Source organism: Stylophora pistillata, chromosome 8, assembly GCF_964205215.1.
Source record: "Stylophora pistillata chromosome 8, jaStyPist1.2, whole genome shotgun sequence".
NCBI lineage: Eukaryota > Metazoa > Cnidaria > Anthozoa > Scleractinia > Pocilloporidae > Stylophora > Stylophora pistillata.
Window position 1 is genome coordinate 18,306,191 of NC_142526.1, and position 16,360 is coordinate 18,322,550.

At 39.8% G+C, this 16,360-nt stretch overlaps 1 protein-coding gene across 2 annotated transcripts; it reads right to left on the reverse strand.

The window, feature by feature from the left end:
• Positions 1-537: 537 nt before the first annotated feature.
• Positions 538-16,244, reverse strand: LOC111340049 (lysophospholipid acyltransferase 5). Of its 2 annotated transcripts, XM_022946828.2 has the most exons (17): positions 15,589-16,244; positions 14,930-14,988; positions 14,785-14,833; positions 11,585-11,691; positions 10,918-11,014; positions 10,532-10,569; positions 9,785-9,844; positions 9,307-9,354; positions 5,777-5,850; positions 5,362-5,470; positions 4,704-4,790; positions 4,170-4,289; positions 3,506-3,552; positions 2,997-3,144; positions 2,410-2,568; positions 1,911-2,035; positions 538-825 (listed from the first exon to the last, which is right to left on the reverse strand). In XM_022946828.2, the coding sequence occupies exons 1-17, from the start codon at positions 15,686-15,688 to the stop codon at positions 798-800; spliced, it is 1,455 nt and encodes a 484-aa protein (XP_022802563.2). In that variant the 5' UTR covers positions 15,689-16,244; the 3' UTR covers positions 538-797. The 2 variants fall into 2 exon arrangements, with proteins under 2 accessions (XP_022802563.2, XP_088587780.1); XM_088731654.1 differs by lacking the exon at positions 1,911-2,035.
• Between the last annotated feature and the right edge of the window lie 116 nt (positions 16,245-16,360).

Sequence of the window (16,360 nt, forward strand, 5' to 3'; positions counted from 1 at the left end):
ATTGGTGCGATTTCGGACACTTCGCTCCCTTTTCGTGCAGTTTTGTCCTACTTCAGACAATTATCTTCCATTTTCAGACAGCAATCCCATCTCATTTCTTTCACAATTTTCCGTTATCGGATGGTACCGCCCTACGTTTGGTTCGGTTTCTTTCGACTTCACTCACTCGCGTTCGTTTTTGTTCGGTTTCTTCCGACTTCACTCGCGTTCATTTTTGTACGGTTTCTTTCGACTTCACTCACTCGCGTTCGTTTATGGACAGTTCCAACGGATTTCGAACACTTGCGTCCGTTTTCGGACACTACCGATTTTGGTTTCTAAAATCTTCTATAAAAAAGTAAAAAAACAAATGAAATAATCGAGCATTTCTTCATTCCATACACTACGTATCGTGTTTCCCCCACGCTCCTTCTGTACTCTTAACAGCTTCCTCCGTGCCTTACAACAGAACAGAAACCTCATTATGAACATCCCTAATTCGTGAGAGAGGAGTATTACCCTAGACCAACAAAAATTTTCACAACCTCCATCGCAAACTAGTCGACTTGAAATTTATTTCTTGAACAGTTAACAACGCATAATTGTATGGATAAATATTGAAAAATAATTGTCTGCATTATTTGCTCTTCTTTAGGCAGATGAAGTGTTACTCATTGAAATTTCGCTCAGTTAGAGCTTCGTTGAATCCTGCCAAAGGCAATACTGTTTGAAAATTACATAATATGGGATATTCGACTGGTTAAAATATTTCCACAATTTATTTGTAAAGGAATGAAGATCCACAGCTGAACTCTCCTTCAGTCTTTTTTCGCTGATTGCCTTAATCTTGAAAGAAAAAAAAAATTAAATTGCCTTTATTATTAATTCTAAATGGAAACACCAGATTTAAATCTGTACTTTGATGTTTTCTGGTTAGGTGGGCGGAATGAAATGGGTAGAGTTGAAAGATACAAAACGTATGGGGGTTAGTTTAAGTACAGAGTTCCGTGAAGACAGAAAGAGCGACAGTTTTACTATTAAACAACAACAAACATATGAAACATATGTATGAACTGCGGTTATGAGACGTATATGTGAACGATCCTTCGCAGTAAAGCACTATTTGAGCAATAGTGAAAATCAGACCTGAAAAAAATTTCAGGCCTGTACGGGATTCGAACCACTGACCTCTGCGATACTAGTGCAGCGCTCTACCAATTGAGCTAACAAGCCAACTGGGAGCACTAGTATCGCAGAGGTCAGTGGTTCGAATCCCGTTTGTTGTTGTTTGATTTATCATCTACGGGTTTATGTCGAATTAATTTGATGGCCTGCTCCCAGTTGGCTTGTTAGCTCAATTGGTAGAGCGCTGCACTAGTATCGCAGAGGTCAGTGGTTCGAATCCCGTACAGGCCTGAAATTTTTTTCAGGTCTGATTTTCACTATTGCTCAAATAGTGCTTTACTGCGAAGGATCGTTCACATATACGTCTCATAACCGCAGTTCATACATATGTTTCATATGTTTGTTGTTGTTTGATTTATCATCTACGGGTTTATGTCGAATTAATTTGATGGCCTGCTCCCAGTTGGCTTGTTAGCTCAATTGGTAGAGCGCTGCACTAGTATCGCAGAGGTCAGTGGTTCGAATCCCGTACAGGCCTGAAATTTTTTTCAGGTCTGATTTTCACTATTGCTCAAATAGTGTTTTACTGCGAAGGATCGTTCACATATAAGTTTTACTATTCTTGAGAATTCCAGCTGCTAAAAGAGACCATAATTTGTATACACTGCCACGGTGCGAGATCAATTTAACCGGAAAAACTTAAACTTGAAGTTAATTTGCAGAGCTTTAGACCTATGAACTATCTGTACAGAGTACTAAAAGAAGAAATTAGTTATCCTTAAAGGAACACCACATCATCAACTTACTTGTTTTCATTAGGATCTTTACTTTTAATCTTTGGCACTCTTGCCAAAGGCTTGAGTGCGAATGGATAAAGGACAAACCAAATTCCTAACACAACTGGGCCTATGTAATACAGTGAGAGCCATGCCTTTGTAAAGAAATTAGAAAGAAATCTAGCGTTGGTAAACTTTTAAAAAAGTCAACGAAAGCTGTATCATCATCACGGATAGGAGACAACAAAAATACAGAAACAAATAATTTTAGGACGTTGATCTGTTTGAGGACGCAACCTTTTTTTCATTTTAATTTATTATTATTATGGTGGGTGCTAATGTCATAAAATGTTAACTGACGGGTAAACAAAGAAATTCAGCACTTAAGCTGAGGCGGGGACATAAACGATGTTTTGTTTGAAATACAAACGTTTTTAAGATATTCTCACGTCAATAAAATTTCACAGAATTTTTTTCTTTGTAATAACGAGAAACTTTAATTAATAACAGTTGCATTCCGGGAGTTTACCTTGTGAGATAAGTCCAGTCTCCGCAGTAAAAACGGAACCAAGAAGAAGGCAACCCCCGATAGACGCAAACAAACACCCATGAGGATGATGGGTATCTTAAATAACGGCGAGAAATCTTCAAATGGTGTCCGGATTACACGACGACAAAAACCTAAAAGCTGGACGAAAGATTAGAGGTATTAAAGTGAGCATATTAAATATTCATTTAAAGAAATAAAAAGGACACAAGGCAAGAAGCGTAGTGTTCTCAAAGCTTCGAATTTGCTGCGTCATACAAAGGTGAGTGACGATGTATATAACTCATGACTTGTAGTTGGATATGTCGATCACGAAGATACACGATAGGGCTTTTGGTGCGCATATGGAGTTTTTCATTTGACCGAGGTGTGGTACATTTTATTTTGCGAGATATTTGTCATTGGGGACTTGCTTCTTGCGGATCGAGGACAATCCACAAAACCTCAATCTCATGTTAGTGTGAGTTTTCCGAACTTTTCACATAGCGGGGTAATGGAAAAGCAATGCAATCCTAATAATTCTCTACCCTTAAATGAAAAAAAAAATCCATTTGTTTATGAGCAATTACCTGTTGTTCCATTACAATGACGGCGAATTCTCCGATGAAGCACAGGAAGAATCCGGGTTCAATTCCGTGCCACAGAGCCACGAATGCGAGTGTTAAGAAGTGCGACAGAAGTTTATTGCCCAGGAAACGTAGTCTTTTGTACAGATACCTATACCATCACAGAAAGAGTTTAAAGATGATAAAAAAAAGGCACTGAGTGGCGTTATTCTAGGGCCACAAGTATCTAGAAATAATCAATCCTGGGTCGTGAATTTTGCTAAAGTGGACGTTCTATGCGGCATCTGTTTTGTGTAACATCTTTCTTTATTCGACCATCGAGCTAAAAATTAGTTGTTTATTTATGTGGAAAGCTAGAGAGCAAGCACCATAGAAACCGATATTTACCTTAAGTACGATGGCTAGAGTTAGCGAATAATCGTACTCGCTGATAATCCTCTTGGGAATATTTTTGTAAGTATAAATCTCGTCCTTTTAAACTATTGTTTTTAAGGAACCAAAATTCCACTTACCTAAACATCCATTGGTTCGTTTTCAAATTAAATGCGTCGATTACATGCTAAAAGAAAGGTAAGAAAAAAAATTTAATATCCACAACAGAATATATCACAGAGTTATCGGTCGAAAAGGGAGCCATGCATGGAGCTGAGGTTGCAAAACGTCGAAGTAAAATTTGGAGAAATTTTACATGTAGTCAATTGGTGAAGACATTAATTAACCAATTTGACAAGCGCTATAACTGTATAGTAAACAACGTTTGATCAAAAGGTGACAAAGTGCATGGTAAGGCGTCCTATGAATTTGCAGATGTCTATTTGTTAAAGAGGCCGGACTAATTACCGAGAGAGGAAGGGTTGTAATATGGACCAGCATTCCGTGCAGGGATAACTACATTACTTTAAGTCAATTCATGCTCCTAATGTGTGATAGGCTTCCGCACCTCTGCAAGTCCTTCTCTTATTTAGCTCACTTCATTATCTCTGGCACCTTCCTTCTGCCTTCAGTGTCAACCTTGAATCAAACTTTAATATCAGGAGAATGGGAGAAATCATCGCCCATCAATCTCTTGATTATTAATTACTACATAAATGAACATAGTACGCATTGTCTGATCGTTCAATTCAGTTTCCAAGGGGATGCTTATAGTAATGTGAAGGTTTAAGGATTAAGTAATACCTGAAATGTGTAAGCACATTCAAACAGAAGAAGATGAACATTACTACAGCCATCCCATCTGACTCGGCCATCCGTTGACCGACCATTATAACCCAAACCTGTTATGATACAGGAACCTTCCTGAGGAAAAAAAAAGAAGAAAGAAGATAAAAGATGAGGAATATATTGATATTTGCTAAAAATGACATCATGAACAAATAATCCAACCTTGAAGTGTCGTAGCGTTCCTTGCCTATCAAAAATAACAACTCGTCGCTAGGAACATCAATCCAAGGCTACAAAATACATGTGGACAAGAAGATGGACAAAGAGTCCCATATTAAGACTAAAACGGACTGGAAGATATCAACGAAATGCAGAGACAATTGTGTTTGGTAGTTTTCTTGAACTTAAACTTATCAACGCCATGCCTTTTGTTTCTTATTTTCTTCCGATAAATTTGAAAAATAAATACTTGTGTTGGCTTATGGTGACCAATTGGGTTCTCTTCGACCCTCTACTTTGGAATGGCAATCATTACAACGCAATACTTACCGCTATTAACCAAACTGCTTGGTATTTCATGACATTGACTTTTGTAGTCGCAATGGCATAGCAAAGCTTATAGAAGAACGATTTTTGCTGTATGAAAAGAAATAATGGAATCAAGTTTCTTTCTTTTAATAACACTATGTGGCGCGTCTATTTTGTTAAAAAAAAAAAAATCGATTAGCAAAGAGACAAAAACGGCAATTCCTGGGAACAATTTTGGACATATGGGTAATACTGTCTCACTATGCTCGTGTTATAGCACATCACTGAGGCTGTAAATTCATAATCGATCGCAAATAACATCATAAGGTTAGTAATGCTCCAGCTCTTTCTTGTATGGACCGTATTTACAGGCAACGTTTCCAGTTAGGTGGTTCCTCGCTTCCAACTTTTTGTCCATCTGGCAAGTGATTCTCGACCAAGCACTGTTTTCCTACCTTGTTTTTTTTTTTTTGGTTTTGTTCCCTTTTTTTTTCCTACCCGGTTTCAAAGGAAGGGAAAAAAAGAAACCCTGGGAACGAGATTGGATGTACCTCAATAACTTGGACGCAAATTAACTATAAACTCAATCAGTCACTACGCATAACTGTTAAAATACAACCTGAACAAACAAACAAGCACTGCAATTACGTAGATGGGTCACCGGATAAGAGTTACTTACATCGTATTCAGCAGTTGCTAAGAAGCTCCCTTTAACTTTTGGCTGCAGCAAAGTAAATGTTGCCAGGTACATTAACCCAATGGTGAAACGCTTAAGGCCAGCTAAATTCCTAGAAAAAAAATACATATAAAGATTACTTATTCATGATGGGGAGAGAGAGAGCAAGCATTCGATGTTCTGCCATCATGAAATAAAGAGCACAGAACATGTTCCCTTTTTTTAATCATTCAGAAACTAGAGCTGTTGAAAGCTTTGGGCAGTTTGCTGGTTTTTACTTTGAGTTCTCATTGGCTCTTAATGGTGTTTCCCTTTCTTCTTATTGGCCGTTGTGATTACTTTGGTCCCACGACAATCAATCGAAGAGCGCTCCATCTTTCCGCCAGTTGAAGCAAAACGATTCCAAACACAAACTCACCGAGAAGTTGCGATGTCGTCTTTCTTGTCAATTAGACGTCCCTCGATTAGTTCCAAGTATTTCTTTATTGGAAACTTAAAAAAATTACAACAACCTTGATAACTTTGGGCTAGGGAAGTCGATCGTACAATTTGGTAAAAATACACTTAAAAACAAAGATAACGCATATGACAAAAACTCGCAGAAGAGTAGTGCCATTACCGTAGTAAAAACTTAACACGAAAGCCATGAAACAGAAGCGAGGAAGAAACATGAAAAAAACAGAGGAACCTAGTCACCTTAAGACTCAAACAAAAAACGGAGAAAGCGCGCATCACTAATGAAAAGATCGTAAAGACAGCAGAGTGACAATAACTCTCAAAAAAGAAACAACAACTTTGAGTTTAAATTTACAAGACATGTTTCGACATTCTCATGTCATCTTCAGTTGCAAATGAGCATTTAACTGTTGTACATTTTAATTCAAATTAGGGTACGTTACAAACTACGTGTCAGGGCTTACGTTACGTTTGAATGTTAAAAACGCGAAAAACGTAAATAGCGCGCGCTTGACTGGATCAAAAAATAAATAAATAAATAAATGTAATAATAATAAAATAAATCAAAAGACCAAGGAATAACATAATTAAAAGGAAAGAGACAATTCTAGATCTTTCAGTTGCTGATTAAGGAAAGGTTTTTCCCGCTTAATATGCAATGCCTCTTTGATCTTAATTTGGTATTTTGAAGCGGCAGAATCTAAGATCGTGAAACATTCAGTATCACAAGAGTCAAGACAGGCCCTTGATGATTGCGGGTGCTTGTAAATATGCGAAGTTTTGTCCGACAAGAGGTGCTCACGAACTCGTGTACAAATGTGGCGAGTGGTCTCACCAATATCACTGACATCACAGCCAGCACATGAAAATTTATATATGACACGCGAACGTAGACCAAGCGGTATTGAATCTTTCACACTGAACATGTTTCTGAGTTTAAACGTACTGAAGACTAACTTAACATCTAAATCAGCTCTACAATAACGTTTGAGTAGTTGTCTTAACTTAGTCTGAGCGATGTCCGAAAACCGATCAACATAGGGAAATTTATAATAGTGCACAGAAGGTTTACCGGAGTTAGAAGAGGCGTTCTGCCCAGTAGGAGAAGGATTATTTTTCTTTGCTGGGTACCTGTAAATGATCTTGTCTATGACCCAAGATGGAAAACAATTTTTCCGTAGCAAGAAAATAAGTTTCTTGACATCCAGATGAAAACCAACCCAGGAATTATTGATCTTATATGCTCTGTCAATCAACGTTCTGACTAAACCTAATTTGTAAATCAAAGGGGCGAAGCTGAAATAATTAGTAAGAAGACCAGTAAACGTCTTCTTGCGATATACACTAGTGACGATGGATGTATGATTGTTGTCTAACAATATGTCTAGAAACGATAATTTCTTATCAATTTCCTTTTCCATAGTGAAACGAATACTAGGATACCTGGCGTTGATATAATCAAAGAACACGAGCGCGTCCTCCTCGCTATTGAACAAACAAAAGGTGTCATCAACATCGCGTCTGTAGAACAGAACTTCAGAGAATAAATAGTTATCTAGCCAGTTTTTTTCATGATGTCCCATAAAGAGGTTTGCAAGTACTGGAGCAAGTGGGGACCCCATGGCAACCCCATCTATTTGATCATAAAACACACCCTTAAACAAGAAACCAGTCTCGGCTGTTGCGAAGGTAAAAAGCGTTTTTAGGTCAGCGGCGTTTATCTTAAGACCAGGGTTACCATGATAAATGTAACTGATCGCCAGATCAATGCATTCATCAAGAGGTATACTAGTGAACAAACTCTCAACATCGAAAGATACCATGAACTTCCCTGAGGTGGATAACTGGTTGATTTCATGTACAAAAGAAAACTTCGCATATTTATAAGCACCTGCAATCATCAAGGGCCTGTCTTGACTCTTGTGATACTGAAAGTTTCACGATCTTAGATTCTGCCGCTTCAAAATACCAAATTAAGATCAAAGAGGTATTGCATATTAAGTGGGAAAAACCTATCCTTAATCAGCAATTGAAAGATCTAGAATTGTCTCTTTCCTTTTAATTATGTTGTTCCTTGGTCTTTTGATTTATTTTATTATTATTACACTTATTTATTTATTTTTTGATCTAGTCAAGCGCGCGCTATTTATATTTTTCGCGTTTTTAACATTCAAATATAACGTAAGCCCTGACACGTAGTTTGTAACGTACCTTAATTTAAATTCAAATGTGCAACAGTTAAATGCTCATTTGCAACTGAAGATGACATGAGAATGTCGAAACATGTCTTGTAAATTTAAACTCAAAGTTGTTGTTTCTTTTTTGAGAGTTAATGAAAAGATCAAACTAAAAGAGCGCGCGTCATTTCAGCAACAACTAGACGAGACAGCTCATCGCTTAAATGATAATCAGTCAATACAAAGAGAGTGCCCACGAATAACATAACGATCGCGACAACAAAGTGGGCGCAAAACTAAAATGATATCAAAACACACCAAAATTGTGACAATGAAAAACAAAAACAAAGAGGGCACGCGCGTTACTAACATAACAGTCAGACACTGAACAAAGTGAGCGCGTGTGTCATTAACGTAACATTCAGACACTAAACAGAGTGAGCGCTCATCACTAATGTAACAGTAAGACACTAAACAAAGTGAGCGCGCATCTCTAACGTAACAGTAAGACACTAAACAAAGTGAGCGCGCATCACTCACGTAACAATCGAACACTAAGTAAGTAAGAACTTTACTTAAGTTTCAATAACTCTGGCGTAAGAAATACACTAATGGGGGACACCTAACTACAATTACCTAGTTAATTGTAAATATTATGTGAAAAAAAAAAGAAAATCTTAAAGGGAGCGCGCATCACTAACGTAACAGTCAAACACTGAGCAAAATGAGCGCGCATCACTAACGTAACGGTCAGACGCTAAACAAAGAGAGCTCGCGTCACTAACGTAACAATCAGACACTAAACAAAGTGAACGCACATCACTAACGTAACAATCGAACACTAAACAAAGGGAGCACTTATCACTAACGCAACAGTCAGACACTGAGGAAAGTGAGCGCGCACCGCTAACGTAACAGTGAGACGCTAAACAAAGTGAGCGCTCATCACTAACGTAACAGTCAATCCTAAACAAAGACTGCGCAAGCTCAACAAGCGAGAGAGGAGAGTGGGGATCACTAAACTAACAACCAAATTAAACACAAAAGAAAGAGAAAGCGTAATACTAATGTTTGAGAAAAAAAATCTAGTAAAGGGCGGATACATTATCATCATGACAAAGAGGCGTAAGAAAGAGACTGTACGTTAACAGACAACGTACAAACATAAACAAAGAAGTGCGAGCATGACAAAAACCACATTTGAAGGAAACGAAAAGAGCGCATCACATAACAAGGAAATATAGGTAAACTTAGTGAGCGTAAATCGCCTGATTACGCAAAAAGAAAGATTTAGTTCAAAAACGGTTGCTTTTACCTGAGGTCCAACAAGAAACCCTCCGAAGAAGTAGCAATAGCTGGCTATCTATAATATAAAGTAAGTTAAGCTGAGGGAGGTGAAGGAATAGGATAGAACTAAGGCAAGATGTGTTTCTCTCAAAGTAAGCAGTTCTAATAAAGAAACCATATTTTAAATGGAATCAGAAGACTAATTAAATTCATACTTATTCCTCACAACTCAATGCACGAAAATTTATAGGATAAGTACTTTTAAAAGTAAATTAAAAGTACTCGGCCTTTCAATTGCAAACGAATTCAACGTTTTGTTTTTGATGAACACGAATGCTTTTTTTGTCTAATTTTAACGTTTGAAAACAAAAAGTGGGGAGACTGTGGGAAAAAGTATCTTTAACATGCGACAACATTCTTTCTCGCCAAACCTGTTACCGTATGTTCATTTCTAGTTAATAACAAGGAATGTTTCGGGTCGCAAAAAGAGCCGATTTTTTTCATACCTGTAAAAGTGATGGGCAGCCATATATGGCAGTTCTTTTGAAATCTTCAGACAGCTTCTCCTGACAAAATATTGTTTGCTAATCAGAAAATTTAGCACGAAAAGAATTATTATAATAAATGACTGTTTATTTATTGATGTATTTTCGTAGCAAATTGTGTTGCTACATCAGGGGAAAATGACACACTAGGTAATTTTTTGTTATAGACGAGCATTGTCAAGAATCTAATCACATTAAACTGCATTCTAATAGCATCAATGCGGAAAAGAGAAACGAAACAGTACAGAGGCACGAATGGCCACGATAAAAAGAAACAACAGCAAATAGACTGCACGATAGTTGACCGCTAAGGAAACACATCGCCAATTTCAATTACAAGCAACTCGGTAATCTAAGCTGAGTATAGCTTAGTGACTTATCATTTACCTGACCCTCCCCCTCCTAAGGTTCTATGGTATTCTTATGATCCCCCTCCTTAATATTTAATCTTTTATTTCCCCCCCCTTTTTTTACTCGGTTACCGACAAGTGATCCCCCTTCCGTTTTCCCCTAAAATCATGTGATTCCCAAGCTCTCCCTCCACCAGGCGATAAAAAAAATGACTGGTCACTTGGTAGCCGCTCATTGGAAGCTTGTGGTTTCAGAGTTGCTTCAGAATAACCTCTTGGCATGCGATAAAAATGACTTTCTTATTTCAAATTTTATAAAAAGATTATCCAAATGAGTTTCGATGGGTGTTTCACTAACCTGGTCTTGATGTCCGTCGTAATAATCCCAAGCCAAACCTGAAAAGAAATGAAAGATTTTGTTGGCTAAATTTAGAGAAATAATAAACATGAGGAGAACTAATTAGAATAAAATGGACACGCGATTCCTTATTTGTTTGTTGTTTTTGTAAGCGCCAGGCGCCACCCCGTGTGGGGGACTGGAACTAGATTAAAGTGTTGTGAGCACATGGAATTAATCATGTCTGAAGTGTCGTTTTAAATCAGGGACTTAAAGAATTTCCCACGCCTAGGAATCTCCATAAAATAAATAGTGGAGTATAAGTTAACTCTAAATATTTAAGCTTATTGTTCCAGTTCATCATAGTTTTCATGGTACCCTCAACCAGCGTTCTTTTTTGCAATTACCAGTGAGACGAAGACACAACACACAGTGAGCTGTCGTCCACGATACAGAATAATCGTGAGAATAAGACTTGGAAACGCATCCAGTGACAAGATAACCCTGAAAAAAAATATCATATTGATTAAAAAAAGAAACACACACGCACAGGCGTCATATTGTTTTGGTTAGTGAATTGATTGGCGATAATCATCTCTGTTCTCTTGTGAGAACAGGCTTGTTTTAATTCCTAAGATCTCTTTATGGCATGTAAATCAAACATGCAGCAAAAGTTTGCTTATTGTCAGCATTTATTTGCTGCAGGTCGCCTGCATTTGCCCTTTTCGCCTTAAGAAAAGATGTCGTTTTTTCGTTATTTTTCAAATGCACTGAGCTAAACGCAAGGCGAGCAAAAACGTAAGTAACGAACAATGGCGTCATATATTATTTTCCCTTCTCCCTTCGCCCGTGACCATCTTGCTCGCTTCTCGCGTACGCTTAAGTCCGCTCAGATGAAAAAGTTTAAACAAATTACGCAGTTTCTTGGCATTTATTTATCGCAATTTGTCCGTTAGCTACTTTTGTTTTCTAAAAGCTGTTTAAAAAAACTTACAACATTTAACTTACGTCCGCAGTTCTTTGATTTCAACTGAATTTTTACATTCTGCGTAAAGAGATCACAGACAATCTTACCACATTTAGCATAAACATCAGAATGACTGTCACAGTTTTAGGTCCACCGAGACGTAGTAACAGGTAGGCCCAAAGGATGTTCACTACAGAGTGAAAGCAAGAACAACCTGGAAACGAAACACAAACACAGTTAATATTGCATTTTTTTTGGTGACTAGTTGTTTGGTCTTCTGAGTGATATGCTGAGTGACGTCAAAGATAAGAGAGGGTTTTGGTTCCACAGTACAAGTACTGGCAGACCCTGTGCGCCAAGATCCAGACAGCTGCCGACTGTGGTCACATTAGAGGGATGTATGAGGGGATAAAGACAGCTACTGGCCCTATGAGCATCAAGACAGCACCGCTCAAAGCAAAGTCTGGTGAAGTCATCACCGACCAGAGCAAGCAGCTGCAGCGCTGGGTCGAGCACTATCTCGAGCTCTACTCGACCCAGAACATCGTGACTGACGCTGCCCTTGATGCCTTGCCCAGATTACCAGTCATGGAGGAGCTTGACGAGATGCCCACACTGGAGGAGCTCAGCAAAGCCCTCGACAACCTTGCCTGCGGAAAGGCGCCAGGGAAGGACGGCATACCATCGGAAGTCCTAAAGCACGGCAAGCCTTCCATCCTCCAGCCGCTTCACGAGCTCCTCTGCCAATGCTGGGTGGAAGGGCACATCCCACAAGACATGAGAGATGCAAGTATAGTCACCATCTACAAAAACAAGGGTGACCGAAGCGATTGTAATAACTATCGCGGCATCTCGCTTCTCAGCACTGTAGGCAAAGTCTTTGCGCGTGTCACTCTAAGTCGTCTGCAGAGTCTTGCTTCACGAGTTTACCCAGAATCCCAATGTGGGTTCAGAGCCGCCAGGTCCACAGTGGACATGATCTTCTCCCTCCGCCAGCTACAGGAGAAGTGTCGTGAGCAGCAGCAACCATTATTCCTCGCTTTCGTGGACCTGACCAAGGCCTTTGACTTGGTAAGTCGAAGCGGGCTCTTCCAGATACTTCAGAAGATCGGCTGCCCACCGAAACTCCTTGCAATCATCGCCGCCTTCCACGAGGACATGCAGAGCACCGTCTGCTTTGATGGAGCCACCTCGGATGCCTTCCCAGTCAGAAGTGGAGTAAAACAGGGCTGTGTTCTGGCACCAACTCTGTTCGGGATTTTCTTCTCGATGTTACTCCAGTATGCCTTTGCCGATTCTTCGGACGGTGTATACATTCGGACAAGGGCAGACGGCAAGCTCTTCAACATTGCCAGGCTCCGCGCCAAAACGAAGACCTTTGAGGTGCTCATCCGCGAGCTGCTGTTCGCAGATGATGCTGCCCTGGCATCTCACAGCGAGGCAGGCCTCCAACGCTTGGTCGATAAGCTGTCTCACGCCTGCAAAGAGTTCGGCCTTACCATCAGCCTAAAGAAGACGAACATCCTTGCCCAAGATGCACTGACACCTCCCGTCATTACAATCGACAATACTGAACTGGAGGTGGTGGACTCTTTTACTTACCTAGGGTCCACAGTGTCAAACAAAGCATCACTAGACGTCGAGATCAGCTCAAGGATTGCCAAGGCAGCGGGAGTAATGGCCAAACTCAACAAAAGAGTGTGGAGCAATGACCTGCTGAGCGCGAGGACCAAACTGCAAGTCTACCAATCTTGTGTCCTTTCCACACTCCTCTATGGTAGCGAGTCATGGCCCACATACGCCAGACAAGAGAAGCGGCTCAACGGGTTCCACCTCCGCTGCCTTCGGCGTCTCCTCCTGATCAAATGGCAGGACAGAGTCCCCAACACCGAGGTCCTTGGGCGAGCCGACATGCCTAGCATCTCTACACTACTCATCCAAAGACGCTTACGGTGGCTTGGCCATGTACACCGTATGGACCCCGGTCGCTTGCCAAGACAAATCCTTTATGGGGTACTGCGAGAGGGCGTCCGACGCACGGGCCGACCACTCCTTCGCTTCAAGGACGTTTGCAAGCGTGACCTGCAACTCACTGAAATCATCCCCAACACCTGGGAGATCCTTGCGTCAGACCGGAATGCCTGGCGTCGGGGTGTGAAGGACGGGGCTCACAGGGCTGAGATGAAGGCCAGGGCCGAGGCGACTATCAAGAGGGGGACGAGAAAGAAACGTCAAAGATCAGATCAAGAGGCCACCAATTACATCTGTTCCAGCTGCAACAAAGATTGCCACTCAAGAATCGGGCTTTTGAGCCACTCAAGAGCCCACCAACACTGATGCGCTGACCATCGCCTCTCCGAGACGAGGATGCCACTATATAGTTTATTATAGATAGAGCCAACAACTGTCATGATCTCTAGCATACACAACTTCGTAATCGCACGATGTAATCGAACAAAGCTTTTCAATGTACTTCCTTATGTAATATCGAGCGCGTGGTTCTATTGTTCTCTTAATTTTTACAATGTTTGAATAGTATCACAAAAGAAGCGGAAATGTATCTTTAAACTAAAACAATTTCTACTTAAATATTCCATCTGTTTTTACGACGGAAAAAATGTCAAAATTAAGAAAGCGGATACAACTCTAACCCATTAAAAATAGGAAACTTAGGTTTGCTTTTCCCATTCATACCCCTTTCTGGCCTGCGTACGCGTGTTTTCCTAATGGTATTCTTTTGTTATGAAAGTGCCCTAAATTTGAGTAACCCCAGGTTTGTAGCCGATTTATTTTGTTTTAATTTTGATACTCTTTGTTTGCTGGTCTTTCTTTTTAATAACCAAAACAATCGCGAGTCAGACTTAAATCCATGAAAACTTACTTGAAAGAGCTCAATGAATCCAAAATACCGCCCGCGTGACGATTTTCACCTCAGTTTGCGTGATGCGTGACAAGTTTCTGTCACGCTCATTTAGGCCTTTTTGCATGTTTTTGTCTAAAGACTAAATGAACAAAGAGGACACGGCCACATGGACTTGGGCAGGCAAATCCCAGTCATAAAGGATCCGCGTGAGATTGTAGTGAAACTTTTAGTCTATGCTGAACTGAGTTGCTTGAAAAAATGATGCTCAAAACTTTGCTGACAATGTTTTACTTTGTGAAATACTTAGAACTGCAAAATAAATCAATTATGAATCGATAGGTAAAAGTAGAAATTTAAACAAATAAATCCAGCATGACAAGTTCGTCGGAGTGTACCCACGAGGAACTTGCGTGACAAGCTTTGAATTTCATGCTTTTTACTCACCAAAACAACAGTAAGCCAATAGAAGCCCACATCCAGTGATAAAGAGGTGCTGTGGGGCGAAAAAGAGTTAATTCAATAATTATGACTAAGAATTCGTGTTTCAGGTCGAAAATATTAACTTCAAGTGGTCAATAGAGGCTCTCACCTGAGCGGTTGGGTTCCCCCGATAACAAACAGCTCTGTAAACAAACGCTAGCGGTAAACCTGAATGAAGGAGTGTGAAGTTGAAGGCAAATTAAATGCACCCATGGAGAATATTCATCTTAAACAGGAATCCTACGAGTTTCAATTTTTTTGAAAATTCGATTCGATGTGACCCCTGAATAGGCGAAGCAGTATAGCTAAGTTTAGCTTGTTTGTTTATATCTACTTTTGTGATATGGGTCTGGGTCAGATATTTGTGTTCATAGAGTGATTTTCAAGCAACTCTAATTCTTTAATTCGTGATTTCGTGGTGCAGGTAACTTTTTTAATTGCTGCAGTATAACTCCTATATTCAACATTAAACTTAACCGTTGACCTAAACTGATTATTACACGGAATATACGAACATAAATACCTTGTATTACATAACCTCTACGAAAACCTACCAGCGCGAGTGAGGTTCATGTTAGGTTACCAAAGCCAAGTAAAACGGGGAATTGAACAAAGATATTTTAGTTTAATTGAGGCAATTCAGCCATGTAATTTCAATCGTACATGCTTCTGAGAAGTAACGGTTCACTGGCGATGAGGTGACAGTCTTCCGCCTCAGAATTTTAAAACTTCAGACACTAAACAATAGCTTTACTCTTAAATACATACCTGCTAACAAGCTGATCGTCAAGCAAAGAACAGATTCCGCCACTCCTGCGCGCTTGGCCGCGTAAGCTATCAAGTTCTCCGTATTGCCGCCTGTTTCCATCTCCAACCGTAGATACCAGTTGGAAAACCAGAGCGTTAAGACAAATTCTGAAGAAATTCAATTTGCTTTGAACTGGAAAAAAGAGGAATCGTCAAACATCGCGGAAACAAATCCGAGCAACAGGCCTATGCACATAAATTATTTCACCGCAAAGGTGATACTTTCGAAAGGTTTCCCGAGGGGGCTTCTTTTGTCACGCAATCACTTGAAACTTATTGATAAAATGTTCTGATAGGGATCGACTTTTTTTCTTTTCTTTTTTTTAATATTTTTTCAAGTTTGTTTTTGTTTTGTTTTTTAAAGCCCTTTTAGAGGCATTTTTTAAAATAGTAATCATACAAAATACGAGATGACCGAGGGCTGCCAAATTCCAAGAGTACTTTTCCTTTCTAACATGTGTGTCACTTATTAAATATGCTGAAGTGAAAATTTGTTGAACTTTACTGAGGAACGAATGCATGAAAGTCTCAATACACCATATTAAGTATTCTTTTCGCCAAGTAGCTACTCGCAGCCGATTAAGAATACTTTATGAACTGATGGAGATTGCTGATTTAAAGTGAAGTGAAGTACTGTGCTTCATACTTGGGGACCAGTCGTGATCCAGCACCTTGGTGGAGTGGGGTGGGGTGGGGGATTGCAAAACGCTTGAAGCCGAGTGAATGCCAGTTA